The sequence below is a fragment of the Microtus ochrogaster genome, chromosome 7, assembly GCF_000317375.1.
Source record: "Microtus ochrogaster isolate Prairie Vole_2 chromosome 7, MicOch1.0, whole genome shotgun sequence".
In the NCBI taxonomy this organism is placed as follows: Eukaryota; Metazoa; Chordata; class Mammalia; order Rodentia; family Cricetidae; genus Microtus; species Microtus ochrogaster.
This window is the reverse complement of record NC_022014.1, coordinates 3,796,620-3,811,760: the sequence shown is the minus strand read 5'-3', so window position 1 is coordinate 3,811,760 and position 15,141 is coordinate 3,796,620. Positions and strand designations below refer to the sequence as shown.

At 49.6% G+C, this 15,141-nt stretch overlaps 1 protein-coding gene across 1 annotated transcript in view; it reads right to left on the bottom strand.

Moving 5' to 3' along the window:
- The window catches only part of Ccnf (cyclin F), a 25,808-nt gene that overhangs the window by 5,207 nt on the left and 5,460 nt on the right, over positions 1-15,141 (bottom strand). Inside the window, exons 4-13 of the mRNA XM_005349188.3 lie at positions 14,046-14,113; positions 12,686-12,879; positions 12,219-12,272; positions 11,416-11,520; positions 11,054-11,131; positions 9,034-9,185; positions 6,522-6,686; positions 3,585-3,708; positions 3,169-3,349; positions 2,537-2,624 (exon numbers count right to left, since the gene is read on the bottom strand). Coding sequence (XP_005349245.1) covers positions 2,537-2,624; positions 3,169-3,349; positions 3,585-3,708; positions 6,522-6,686; positions 9,034-9,185; positions 11,054-11,131; positions 11,416-11,520; positions 12,219-12,272; positions 12,686-12,879; positions 14,046-14,113 — 1,209 coding nt within the window. The remainder of the gene's footprint in view (positions 1-2,536; positions 2,625-3,168; positions 3,350-3,584; positions 3,709-6,521; positions 6,687-9,033; positions 9,186-11,053; positions 11,132-11,415; positions 11,521-12,218; positions 12,273-12,685; positions 12,880-14,045; positions 14,114-15,141) is intronic.

Below are 15,141 nucleotides of genomic sequence, written 5' to 3'. Positions count from 1 at the left end.
TCTTGTAGACCAGGCTGGCCTCGAACTCACAGAGATCCGCCTGCCTCTGCCTCCCGAGTGCTGGGATTACAGGCGTGCGCCACCACTGCCCGGCTCTGGAACTAGTTCTTGTAGACTAGGCTGGCCTCAAACTCACAGAGATCCACCTGCTTCTGCCTCCCAGTGCTGGGATTAAAGGTGTGTACCACCACCATCTGGTTCAATTTAACTCTAAGTTCTGACATCAATACAGGCAAAACACCGATGTACATAAAAATAAAATAAATATAAAAAACTTATTCTAAAAAAACAATAAAAATAACTGGAGATATATTTAATATATTTAGCATACACAAACACACTTTTGTTTTTTTTGGGGGGGGGCAAATAAACAATCCTTAGCAACAGCTTCTGGTTGCCAGCATCAGATGACAAACAACCAGAACAAGAAAAGGTGGGAGGGCCAAGACACTGATCCTGCTTGTAACAGTCACCCCGCTTCCTCAGCCACCAGCTACCTGTTCTGGGTGCCACAGGAAGCAACAGAGTAGGCAAAGGCATAATACTAGCAGGTCCTACTCAGAGGAGCCCAGTGGAGAGACAGGAAGGCAAAGAATGTGTTGGTTAGAGGGGCACTGTGGATTTTTCTAGAGGGTTCTGACCTCACCCCAGAAGCCAACAGTGATGTTCTGGGCTGAGGTAAACAGAAGGAACAGGCTGTAAGGCCCAAGGCATGACCAAGGTCACGTGAAGGCCAGATCTTGTGGCTTGTGAGGAGGGACACTCAGAGCAGAGGCAGCAGCTCAGACATGCAAGCGAGGCAGTCTGGGCTGGGATTAGGCGTCCTTGGTTAATTTTCTGACAGAGCAATTGTGAGCAATGAAAGAAAACTAGGCTCCTCAGAGTGGAGGTGATGAGAGTAGAGAACCAGAGAGCAGTGGCGCCCAGAGAAAGGACCCCAGGAAGGAAGCAGTAAGCCAGCAGGAAGTGGGAGGAGCAAGTCTGCAAGTGAAGCTGAGAAAAGAAAGAGAAGCAGCCACAGGCAGATGCAAATCCAGCCTAGTGTCCCATGACATTCTACTCACAGCCTGCAGCCCAATGTCTGTCTGTACCTACCCCTGCACAGATGTCCCCAACCTGGAACATGATGTGGGCACCCTGGCCTTACCCAGGGACCCGTTCCACAACCCCATTTATTCTTCCCACCCTGTTTCTTTCTTAAAAATGATTTATTTCACTGGGCGGAGGTGGCACATGCCTTTAATCCCAGCACTGGGGAGACAGAAGCAGGCAGATCTCTGTGAGTTTGAGGCCAGCCTGGTCTACAAGAGCTAGTTCCAGGACAGAATCTAAAGCCACAGAGAAACCTTGTCTCAAAAAAAAAAAATTTATTTCATTTATTTCTTCTTTTATGTATAGGTGATCCGTCTGCATGTATGCCTATGCACCACATGCACACGTGGTACCTGTGGAAAAGATAACATGGGAACCCATAGAAATGGAGTTATAGATGGTTATGAGTCTCCAGGTGGGTGCTAGGAACTGAACGGAACCCAGGTCCTTTGGAAGAACATCAAATGCTCTTAATCACTGAACCATCTTTCTAGCTCCACCCACCGCCCACTCCCCCTTTCCTATAGACCGTCACGACCTGACACCCTGTACAGACTGTGGATGTCCTCTTTCCTTCTTTCTTTTTTAAAGTCATATAATATATTCTGATCATGGTTTCCCTTCCCCCATCTTCTCCCCACCCAACTCCAAGCTTTCTTTCTCTCTTTCCTCAGAAAACAAATAGGCACGTTAAAAAAGCAAGCAAACCAGAATTAACAAAATAAAACAACTTTAAAAACCTTAAACACACACACACAAAACCCATAAAAACACAAAATTGAGAACCATAATATATAAGCAAAAAGAGCAGTAAGACAAAAAAACTTCCCCAAGCAATACAAGACAAAAATAAACAAACAAAATTATGAAGTTCCTTTTGTGTTGCCATCTACTGCTGGGCATGGGGCCTAAGTTTAGTTGTGGTTTGTATATACTGTGAGATTCCATAAACGGAAACTTTTTTTTCCTATCTGGCCTTTTTCTAAGGACCCAGAAGGTGAGGTGAGGAAACAGCCACACAGGGTGAAGACTCAGGAGGGAGGCGGCAGAGCAATGAGGGCGAGCGGAGGTGTGTGGGTGCGGCAGACGGGCACAGGCAAGGACTGTCTGCTGGCTCCTCTTCCTCAAGAAGACAGGTTCAGTGTGAACACAGAGGTAAGCCCAGGCCTGGAATTTTAAAAAGCCAACCTGGGGCTGGCAAGACAGCTCTGTGGCTAAAGATGCTCGCTGCACAGGGCTGATGAGCTGAGTTCAATTTCCAGAACCCATGAAAGGGTGCAAAGAGGTTTCACTGTGCAAGGCTGTTCTTTGACCTCACACGCACACGGTGGTACACGAGCTTACACAACATAGAACAACTCTAGTCGGGACTGACAAGTGGCTCAGGTTGACCATGACTCACGACCCCCCCACTCGGTTCTCTCCAGCGCTGAGAGAGACTCACCACTTTTTATGAAGGCTCAAGACGCAGGGCGTGAGGTCGTTGTAAGAGAACCCAGTGAGGTCCCACAGGTAAGTGGTCCAAGGCTGTACTGGGGAGGAAAGCAGGCAGGAAATGTGACAGAGCCCCACAATCCCCACAGCTCCACTAGTTTGATGACATTTTCCAGACTTGGGCTTTAGTTCCTTCAAAATACCCGTCAGGGTCAGGGCAAAGGCACTCGTCACCAAGCCTGATGACCCGGGACAGATTCCTAGAAGCCAGCCACATGGCAGAAGGAGAGAACCAACTCCCGCAAGCCATTCATCCTCCAGCCACCACACTCATACCATGGCATTGTCCGTGCACACACGTGCACATTTAAGTTAAATATAAATGTGAGGAACAAAACAACCAAACCAAACTAAAACATCCTTGAATAGCTCCACATAAGGTGTGCACTGTTGAAACTATACACTGCTTCACCTGGAACCACCTCACTCCCCCCGCCCCAACTGTTTTGGGGCCATTCTGCTGTGCTTTCTTCTCCAGGAAGGATGAGGAAGTGTTATTTTCTGCCCTTCCAACCTCTCCTACCTGAGAGCTTTCCCAGACACCAGGACATTCCCCTTCCCCCACCACAGGGCTTCTCTTACTCTCCCCATGCATCAGCCTGGCCAGGAGCAGGGCTGCAGAGGCGAGGCGGGCTGGGGCGTAGATGGACAGGCTGGTGTGCAGCAGGGAGAGCTCGCAGAGAAAGCTGCACAGGTGCTGGGTTCTGGGTGCAACAGGGACCAGTGTCAGCAAGACCTCTTTGTAGTCAACCACAGTAGGGACCTAAACAGGAGAAGGAAGTAAATATCATGTCTCATCCGGCAATGCCACACCGCGGCCCAGCCTGGCAGGGGTCTGGCCAAGTGTCCATGCTGATGCCTAAGCTCGGGCTTTCTGTGCACATGGCACACTGCACGCATGGCTTCTAGGTGCTGTCTCCACAGCACCTGCCACCTCACCCCCGCGACCTCAAACAAGAAGATAATTTTGTTCAAAGGAAAGCCCAAACCCCACTTACTCGAATCTTCCCTTCCAGAGCAGAGATGATCTCTCCCATCATCCGGACCAGGTCCTCGTACTTGTACGTGTTGTCTGTGAGCCACACAGCTTCTCTAATTGTCAGAATCTCTTTGCTGATGAACCTGGAATGCAGAGACGGGGTCTCAGTTCTGAGCTGGGGGGGGGGGGGCTACATACAGCTCAGGAAGCCTCTGGGAGGCCTCAAAAGGCACAGCGGATTAGAGGTGCCACAAAGAGGGAGGCCAAACAAGACACGCAGACCAAATAGGAAAGACAACTGCAGAAGTGTCAGCTCCCAAAGAAACCTGGACAAGTCTCTCTGAGTACCTGTGGCCCCTCCCAGCACTCCTTGCCCCTCCCCTCAAGGCTTTGATTCCCTCCCTCCCCAGCTTCTTATCCTTACATAACTCAGCCACTTCAGCTATACATACAGCCTTTTGGTGCTCGCGCGCTCTCTCTCTCTCTCTCTCTCTCTCTCTCTCTCTCTCTCTCTCTCTCTCTCTCTCTCCCCTGCTCCTGGACCATTCTTGCTCTCTCCTTCTCTCTCTCCTTTCGTGGCCTGGTCTATTCTGCTGGCCATTTTCAGTCTGGACTCTTCCAGATGCCTCTGGCTGTTCTCACCCTCATATCTACAATGAAGCCCCTCTCCGCAACCATACTCAGGAGTGGTCATATCCCCATTCTCATTCGAAAAGGACCTATGAGGGACACTATAATTCAGTTCTCTAATCCTCTTTACAATCTTACGGACGAGAACTTTGCTGGTTTTGTTTGGTTGTGCTGTGGTTCAAACCTAGACACTAATCCAATGCTGGAACCTTAACGGACCTCTTCAGCTCCTGCTTTATCTTTGGACAGGATCTGAGTATAAGCAGTACAAACGCGAGCAGGTGAGCTACTGGGAGCAAACACTGGCAGTAAAGGGCCTGGAGGTTGCTTGAAGGTCTACACACAGCCCAGCGTTTGGCCACAGGAACCCTGACTGTCCCTGAGGCAACTGGGCACCCTGTTCTCTACCCGCCACAGGAGCTGATCCCAGGAACACTCTGCTCCAGTGGTCCCACTGGCACCCTCCCCAGCAAATGTGGACTGTTGCTCAGTCCTGGCACTCTGCAGCATGAATGACTGCCATTCGGCCCACCAGAGTGGGCAGGAGGGAGAAGGTCACACATGAGAGCCCTGCACTGAGCCCTGAGGTGACGGTGGGGAGAAGAGGCAACACAGGCTCTGAGAGCCAAGCTAGGCACCTCAGTCTGCTGAGGGGGGGGGGAGCTGGCTTCACGTATTCCAGATCCGCCTGATGTACTGCCGTGCCCAGTCTGCAGTTTAAAGACCTGGGGTGCGAGATTTAGGTCAAAGAGCCTATTTGAAAAAGGCTTGGGGTATGGCAGGTTCACTTTGCTATCCCTGAAGTCATGAGGCCTCCTTTGGTGGTAAAAAGCCATGCTTCTTCCAGCGGGCGTACAGACACCCAAAGGTACTACAGTGTCCACAGTGAGTGGGTATGTCCATGACTAACCCGCTATGAAAGGTGAGCGTGGGCAGCTTTGGTGGCTACAGGAACAATGACAACCCAGGGAACTTGGAAGAGAGCAAGATGTGAACTAGGTAGGGCTCCTTCATGTCTACACAGAATAAAAACCCATCCCAGTAGCCTTGGACGCTCTGCCTGCATGTTCAGGTAAGTGTCAACCTGAGACAAGATAGGGTCACCTGGGACAGAGGAATCTTTCTGGAGACTGCTTTACAGGCAAGTCGCTAGGGCATTTTCTTGGTTGATGATTGATATGAGAGGGCCCAGCTCACTGTAGTGGTGTGGCCCCTGGGCTGATGGTTCTGGGTGCTATAAGAAAGCAGGCCAAGCAAGAGATGAGGAGCAAGCCAGTAGGCAGCACTCCTCCATGGCCTCTATAACAGGCCTTTTTATTTTCTTTTGTGTAGCTCTGGTTGTCCTGGAACTTGCTTTATAGATCAGGCTGGCCTTGAACTCACAGAGATCCACCTGGTTCTGCCTCCCAAAGACTAGGATTAAAGACGCGCATCACGATGTCCAGTCTCTGCATCAGTCCTTACCTCCAGGTTCCCACCCTGACTTCCCTTAGAGATTAACTGTTACCTGAAGTGTAAGCCAACATAACCCTTTCCTCATCAAGTTGCTTTTGGTCATGTGTTTTATCACAGCAATAGAAACCCTAAGGAAGGGAGTTCTCACAAGAACATAGGAAGTAGTTAGCAGCAATGCTATGCCTTACTCAGCAGGCCCAAGAGACAAGGAGAGGGTCTGGAATGTGTGTCCTAGGGGGAAACGGTAGACCATGTTGAGTTTAGGAGAATAAGAAAATGCAAACCATATTATGAAATCTGCGTTCCACAGCACTTCCAGAGGCCAAAACCATGGTAAAGGAAGCACTGGCTGAGGACAGGCAGTTTGGGATAAAATACAAAGCCTGAGAGACAGAGCATCCTCCTCCGAGTGGCACCCTTGTGCAGGAATAGCTCTGATGCGGCTTCAGAGGTGGAACTGAGGGTCTCCTGCCCAGGACTATGGGAAGCAGATGGTAAAGACCTGAGAATTTGACATCAGTGATACAGTCCTGTGAACTCTGAGGACTGAGGAGGAGGGTAAGGGCGGACCCCTATCATCCGTCTTGACAACTGTCACCCTTTGGATCCTGGGAAAGTGTGGTCTAGCTTAGGCCCTCCCAGGTCCATGTCTGGGTCCTGAGACTGTGTGGGGATACGGGACCCCAGCAGAGGTACAGTCAACCTACGAAGGGTCAACTCTGCTATCTCTCCCTTAGACAATTGAGCAGGTAGGACCCTTAAGACTCATTTCTCTTAAAAATCGGCTACCAGAATGGGGAGGATAATGGCCCCACACCCCGGAGGGACCAGCACATATGCACACAGTCCCATTTGAATAAGGGGTTCTCACCGGGTACAGATGACCATGCAGGCAATGCCGAGAAGCTGGAGCTTGTACCGGGGTACCAGCCTCCTCCGCAAGTACCGGTCTACACACTCCACTGTCAGGTGGAGACATAGGCTCGTGAAGTCCTTCATTGTGGCAACTTCTACCAACCAGTCGATGAGGATGTACCTGTGGAGAGAGGGCCACCTGTGAAAACCAGGCCAAGTGCCATACCTGCGATTTCTGCCGAAGTTTTTCCAGTCTAAGCAAATGAGTTGATCACTTTGGAATCACTGGTCTACCAACCTAGAGACTCCATGTCCCAGGGAGTTGGGGAGGCCCACAGCTAAGACTGGGAGGCTGGTGGGTCCACAAATCTCTGTACCCTGCCTCCCTCCCCACCAAGCATGCACATCCCCGGTGTTCAGAAATCTAAGTCACGAAATGTCAGCCCTCAGTCACCAAAGCACTCACTGGCTGAGCTCAATCCTCAGTGCAAACGGAGGCAGTGGGTACAAAATGGGATGCACAGCAGGGCTGGGGACTAGAAATCGGGTTTTGGCCACTGTGCACCATCGGGCTCTTCTGTTTGGACCCTTATAACAATGCTCTGCTGAGGATCAGAGCCAGAAATGCCACTTAAGGCAAGAGCCAATCAGTCTCCACACTAAAATCTTCTGGTTCCCTCATCCAGCACCTTAGATGGATGCACAGAAGGCTGGCAGAAGTGTCCCTCTCTACCAGGGAGGTAAAACCTGAGAACCAAGACCATAAATGATTCCAGGAGGTATTTGGAAGACAGAGGATGCCTTTTGGGAATTGGTTCACTCCTGAGTGGGTCCTAGGAACTGAACTTGGGTTTTCAGGTTTGGCAGCAAGCACCTCTGCCTGATGAGCCATCTAGCTGGCCCCAGTGATCTGTTTTTAGAAATCAGACTACTGGGCTACCACTGGCCAGGCAGTGGTGACAAAAGCCTTTAATCACAGCGCTTGGGAGGCAGAGGCAGGCAGGTCTCTGTGAGTTCGAGGCCAGCCTGGTCTACATACAGGGCAAGTTCCAGGACAGTTAAGGCTACACAGAGAAATCCTGTCTTGAAAAAAACCAAAAAGAGTTCTGAGATGAAAAAGGCATGCATCGGGGGCTGGAGAGATGGCTCAGAGGTTAAGAGCATTGCCTGCTCTTCCAAAGGTCCTGAGTTCAATTCCCAGCAACCACATGGTGGCCCACAACCATCTGTAATGGGGGTCTAGTGCCCTCTTCTGGCCTGCAGGCATACATACAGACAGAATATTGTATACATAATATCAAAAAAAAAATGAAAAAAAAAAAAACCAAGAGATTTTGTCAAAAAAAAAAAAAAAGCATGCATCAACAGGAGACAGGGTCTTTCACTGGCACCCAGGGCTTCCAAATTAGACCAGCCTGGCTGGGCACAGAACCTCAAGGACCCAGACGTCTCCACTTCCTCATGCCAAGACCATAAGCGCATGGCACTACTCCAATCCTCACTCCCTCCAAGCATAGGTACCAAACTCAAGTCCTCATTCTTGTACAGCGAGCAAATTCCTCAAGGAGGCCATCACTCTAGCCCCAGGACAAACGTTTCTTAAAAGACATTTACTGATCACATTATCTTGTTCCAAGCAGTACGTGTAAGGAGCTTCCCATCACAACTCCAAACTTTAGTTGAAATTTCAGATGACAGCTTAAAAAAAAAAACCATGCATTTTCTATTTCACCCTCTCACACTCTGTAGCTTTGTGTCAGCACTAGGGTCTGCAGCCTGGAAGAAAGGCAACCGTGCCGGGTGTCACAGGAGCTGTGCCAGGGAAGGGATGGCTGGGAAAGCAACTGGTTTGGGTCTGACTCATAGTCATTGAATGGCACAAAATACCCTAATTATAAAGAGCTGTAAAGAAAAGGTTGTAGGCTGGGGTTGTGGGTTGGTGGTAATTCATCATAAGGTGTGAGTTCAAAATATAGGCCCTCTTCTATCCAAAAAAAAAGAAAAGAAAAGGTTGTATTTGGCTCCAGAAAGAGGAGGTATGAGTCTCAGCATTTTACATGTTTAGGACAGTTTAACATGGTCTTCAGCTTTAAAGACTTCAGTGACTCACGCCTACATTCCCAGAACTCAGGAGGCCAAAGAAGGATACCACAAGTTCAGGGTTAGCCTGGGCTACAGCAGGGCTGGGGAGATGGTTAAGTGCTTGCTGAGCAAGTGTGAGCATTAGTGTTTGGATCCCCAGAACCCACGAAAAGGCCAGGTGTGTGTGGCAACTAGCCACTAATTCCAGCTTTGGAAGCTGGGATGGGGTCCTCAGACTAATACAGTTAGCGAGAGCAACTGGTGAGCTCTGGCCAGCCTGAGAGACCCTGTCTTGCTGAATGAGGGAGAAGAGCAATGGAAGATTGACAGCATCAGCTTTGGGTCTCATGTGAATGTGCCCAATGCACTCCTATGCACGTGCACGCAGAAAAGGAAAAAGATACTGCTCCGCAGTCAGATCAAACACAGGCTCTGGAAGGCCTCACCTCATCGTGTCACTGAGCCCCTTCTGCACAGAGAAGACCTTTTGCTTGTTGACAGCCCTGGAGGCCTGGAACAGCTGGCAGACCGTTTCATTGCAGGCTTTCCCCTCTAGTCCAAGCTGGCTTCCACTTGCACAGGCTTTGGCCAAGGCCAGCTGTGGGAGAGAGAAGGGCAGCGTGAACTCCCAGCTTCTCCACTCAGAAGGGCTCAGCAGGCAGACAGCACAGGGCACACATCTGCCTGCCCAAGTCGATCTCTAGGATGGGGACCTCTCTGCACCAGTTTCCTTTTTATTTTACTAATTAAATTGATTTTAATTTATGCATCCTGATAGCAGTTTCCCTTCCCTCTTCTCCTCCCACTAACCCCCCCTCTTCGCGCCCCTGTTTCTGTTCAGAAAGGAGCAGGCCTTTCATGGATATCAACAAACAGGGCTTATCAAGTTGCAGTAAGACTAAACACCTCCCCTTGTATTAAGGCTGGGAAAAGCAACCCAGTATGAGAAACAGGGTCCCCAAAGCCAGCCAAAGCTTTAAGGACAGCCCCTGCTCCCACTGTTAGGAGTCCCACAAGTAGACCAAGTTACACAACTGTCACATGTATGTAGAGGGCTTAGGTCAGTCCCACACAGGCTCCCTGGTTGTCGGTTCAGACTCTGTGAACTCCTAGGAGCCCAGGTTAGCTGATTCTGTGGGTTTTCTTGTTGTGTCCTTGACCCCTCTGGCTCGTACAATCCTTCCTGCCTTTCTTTAGCAGGATTCCCCGAGCTCAGCCTAATGTTTGGCTATGGGTCTTTGTGTCTGTTTATATCACATACTGGATGAATCCTCTCTGATGACTCAATCTATAAGTCCTTTTTTGTTTTTTTTTAAAACTAAACTAATAAATACATAATTTAAAGATGTGTGTGTGTGTATGGGTGTTTTGCCTACATGTATGTCTGCATCATGTGCATGCCTGGAGCCCAAGAGGACAGAAGAAGGTATCAGGTCCCCTGGAACTAGAATTACAGGTGATTTCGAGTGGCTTCTGAGAAATGAACCAAGGTCCTCTTGGAGAATAGTTGGTAGTCTTTTTTCTTTCCTGAGACAGAGTTTCTTTGCGTATCTCCCTGGAATTCTCTCTGTATACCCGCCTGGCCTCGAACTCACAGAGATCCGCCTGCCTCTGCCTCCCAAGTGCTGGGATTAAAGGCGTGCGCCACCACTGCCCAGTGCACTGAGCATCTCTGCAGCCCCAATAGTTTCCTCTCTTCTGAGACGGTACACTTATGGCATTGGAGTCAACGGATGAGGATGGACGGAGATGTGTCAGAACCCAGAATCTACTGCCCACAGAGACTTCAGACGGTCACTGTCGACACCCGCCACACACTTCCGTCTGATTTCCCAGGACACACACAGCCTGGTGTATATGGATTTATGACCACAGTGTACTTGCATCTTTTCCCCCACCTAGCAATTCTATCAGTTTCCCCAGCTATCTGATGTAGGTATCCTTACCTACTCTTCCATTTAGAGTTCCATCCGATTCCCTACCTGCCGAGTTCACAGGACGGCTGTGGGGTTGCCTGCACCCACTCAAGAACCCTCTCAAAGGTCCACGCTGAGTGCTGACTTCATATCATTCATAGCAAACAGCTCATTTATTTTGCCTTCATTGGCAGAAACCACCATCACTAAAAATACCTCAGGTTACAGAGATGGCTCAGTAGGTAAGATCACTCGCTGCTCTTCCAGGGGACCCAGATTCAATTCCCAGCACCCACATCAGGTGGCTCACACTGCCTGTAACTCTAATTCCAGGAGACCCAATATCCTTTTCTGGTCTCCACAGGCACTGCACACTCATGGGTCACACATAGGTAAGCACACACACGTACATAAACGAAAAATTAAAGCTGAACAAAAGACTCAGCTCATCCTGGGCCAGTCTTACTTATTGCTTCCCTAAGTCTCCTGCTGAGAGACTAGACAGGCCTGCCCCAACACTGAAAGCAAAGAATCCAGATCTCCACGTCACCTGTGCTTCCCAACAGCCTTTGGCAGCATAGTCCCTGAGTTTCCGGAAGTTGTGGAGGCATCGTCCAGGATCAGACATCTGCCAACAAGAGAGAGGAAGCCTTACATGACTGTGTCCTGAGAGGGACCACAGGGTTCTAAATATCTCTCCCTCATGCTTCAACTTCATTGGCTTCTCCAACATTTACCCTCAAGTCACGGGAGTCTTTTGGGGGATGTTTGATAGCAGCTTGCTGCTTAGATGAGTCCAAAGACCCAGGAGCCCAGGAGCCGAGAAAGCATTCTCCCTTTGGTAAATTTCATCCAGGACCACAGGAAACTGCTCTGTGTGGTCTACCCACCACCAGACAAGGTTCCACTTACATCTAGCCTTCTGTCACTTTCCCAAAGGAGGTATGAGCTAGCCAAGCATCCCTGAAGAGCAGACTCCTCAAAGAGGCTGTGAGCCTGCTTCCTTTTCTCTTCGTCCTAGAAGACCAAGCAGAGGGTTCTTTCTCACCTTCTGTGCAATGCCAAATCCCTCTTCCATTTCCTCTAAACAATCACACACAGAGCGTTAACGGATGAATTAACTACATCAGAGCAAGAAAGGATGCCACTGAACACACAGTGCTCAACAAGTACCCGACAGGGTGTAGGGTGTCGGGCTCTGCCTCCCATTAGTGTGGGGCAGCTCTAGGACACACAAAGCCTGCATCCACCCTTGCTGTCACAGGAAACCCCTTCAGCACCAGGAACAGTGGTACTGAGAAGTGTTCTTCTGCCTCACTTGTCTTCCACATCCTTTTGCTGTGTTCCCTAAAAGTTACTACCAGTTCTAAACCCGCGAAAAGGATCCACAGATCAGAGCCTGTTAAAATGCCCGGGAGGCGAGGATCCTGCATGGCCCACCAGCAGGAGCGCCCTGTGAGGATCACAGCAGCACTGCCTGGGCTGTTCCCAGCACATCCGCTCTGCTGGGCTCTTAGTTGTCCCATTTACCTCCCTCAAAAGCAGAGTGGGCGGAGCCAGGAGCCCTATGCCAAGGAGCAGCTCAGAGCAGGTCCTGGCATTTGTATTGGCCTTAGACACTCCCCTTTGTCAGTTTTCAAGGACTTTGTGGATCTAGGCCACTGAAAGGCCAAACAAGGCAAAGTCTAATAAATACAGAGAAAAACTTGACTTACCTCAAAAAGATTTAGCACTCTTCCCAAGCAGTGTAGTATGGAAGCTTTATGAGCCTAAAGAGAATGGTAAATATGATTCCGGGCAGACAGAACTCCCCCAGTCCTGCTGTCCAGACCCCCACGCCGCCAATCCTCGATTTCAGTTTTCAGCTGCGGTTGTTTTACTCAGCCTAAATCTTTAGTTTCCATGCACCGACATGTTCACCAAGATCTCTGTCCTCACCCCAGACCCTAAGACCTCCACCACACCCATTCAAGATGTTTCTCCTACATCATCCGCACCCTCTCTTTGCTTTTCAGGAGTAATCCCAGCATGCTGGCAAAAGCACTACCACTGAGCTAGAGCCCCGGCCTTGGACTCAGTTTTGTGCACCCCCACTTCTTGACCCATGGAACCGACTCCAGGTTTCCCTTCGTCCTGGGACATTAGCTGGGCTCATGGCTGCTGTGCCCTTTCCAGGACTTACTTTCTGTAACTGGCACTCTGTCCTGAGGCTGTCGTGGACCACGGCCTTGCAGCAGCTTCCAGATGCTGACCATGGTGGGCGGATGAAGAGCCAGATAAAGGGCTCAGAACCCATATTCAACTTCTCAGCCATACTAAAGAAGCGAGAGGCCTTCAGGCCATTCACTTCCGCACAGGCCTCATCCGACACAGATACTGTGGGAGAAACAGGACAAACCCATGACGTCTCTGGGACATGGAACGAACAAAGATCGCCAGTCTTTTGGCAAAACCTGACATGGTGCAAAGCTTCAGACAGAAGAGCTCTGAGGGATGGGGCTCCAAATGCTCCCCATTTTGTTCAGGTAATTTCTGACACAGGCCCCCACTGGAGTCATTCAGGAAGCCTGGATTGTGACCCTCAGGGGATGGTTCTCCCACAGCTTTAACCTCCTTCCTCGAGGGAAATGACCCTGCATATGGCAGGAAGGAAGGGTTCTCTCTCTCTCTGTCTCTCTCTCTCTGGTTTTTTTTTTTTTGTGTAGAACTGTCCTTAGAACTGACCTAGGGGACCAGGCTGGGGAAAGGGTCCCCTAAGGATGAGCCTGTTCTAAAATGAGAACAACCCTAGGAAAATACAAAAACAAACAAAATAAAGAAAAAACCCACCAACAACTATGAACTTACACACTGTAGGTACGTGAATGACCTCTGGGAATGGCTGACTGACAAGAGGGAGGGGCAGGACCTTGGTGTGGAAGTGCAGGCTGCTCACAGGCTCCTGGCCCTAACAGTCCTGTTAGCTGGCCAAGGTCAGGGACTGTCAGCCAGACACCAGACCTTGAAGATGTAGGACAGGGGTAGTCTACACTCTAAATGTTACACTTTGGAGACTGGGCATCACAGCTGAGGCTCACTCCTTCAGTGCCCAGCAGAGGAGCAGGGAAAAAAGCCTGTTAAAAAGCAGCTCGCCTTGAGCAAAAGGATTCAGGCTGTAGACAGCGCTGCTGTTAGCCACACAGACCCATGCCTGTGTCACTGGTCCCCTGCAGAATGAGGCACGCTGATTTCTTTCCAAACTCTAGAGGACGGCCAAGGGAAGAAGCTATCTACGTCCGCGCATAGGTCTTAGTGTTGCCCGGACTGAAGGGAGGGCATCTGGAGACAGGGGGATTTGCTTGAGCAGTCCCCATTCTGAGGCTCTGCTCAGTCATTCCTTGCTGACCCAAGTGAGGGAAAGAGGTGACCTTGTTAGCACCTATGTCAAACTGTCAAGGGGAGACACAGGGCCAATATCAGCAGAACTATGCTGCTAAATCTCCAAAGGGCTGAGGCTCATGCTTATCTCAGATGCCACCACACATCGGGGCCCCGGGACTTACAGCCTTCATTGTAGAGGTAGGCGATTCCCAACTTCACAGCAGCTTCGAAGTTTCCCTTTTCAGCAGCCCTAAAGAAGTACGAGCATAGACACCACATTACATAGGTCATGAAGGTCATGTGCCACACAGCACTGGACACTGAAATACTCATTTCTGGACTGAATATTTTTTCATGAAATATAATCAAATACTGTTTATTGATTGCATGCTATGATGGAGATGAACCCATCCAAATTGAGTTAAGAATCTCATGATTCTGTCTATATGAGGCATCTACAACTGGCAAACCCAGAGACAGAAAATAGATAAGGGATTGTCCAGGGCTTTTGTGCTTGGGGTGGGCAATGCCTGCTAAAGAGTACACAATTTCTCTTTAGGACAATAAAAATGATCTAAGTTGAATAGCGCTAAGCGTGTAGAACTGTGACGATACTAAACCCAGGAAGTCCTACCTGTTCCAGGGGATTTAACTCCCTCCTCTGGCACCTGGGCACTGCACACAGGTAGTGCAAATACACATGCAAGCACTCACACACATGCATAAAATTAAATCTTTAAAAAACATTTTTTTTGTGCGTCGGTGTTTTTCCTGTATGTGTATCTGTGTGAGGGTGCCCGGTATCCTGGAACTGGAGTTACAGAGTTGTGAGCTGCCACGTGGATGCTGGGAATTGAACCTGGGTTCTCTGTAAGAACAGTCTTTACTCTTAACTGCTGAGCCATCTTTCCAGTCCCCAAATAAATAAATCTTTAAAAGAAAAAAGAAAAAGAAATAAACAGATTTTTATCCAGAAGCAACCCAAGCAAGGCACCCTGCAGCTAGAGTATCTCCCTGCGCTTCTTCAGCAGTTCAAGTCTGGGAAGTAGAATGCCCGTGAGGAAAATCCTGTCCTGAGTTCATTTCTCAGCAACGGAAAGGGTCAAACTCAGTCCCCGTTCCACGGACATACTCTGTCTTTAACCACAATTAGCGGTCTTAGACGGTGGGCCTGGTCACTGGCACCCAGGATCATAGATTATAGATCTGCTGTGTGCCCCCCCCCCGCTCACACACACACACACACACACACACACACACACACACACACACACACAC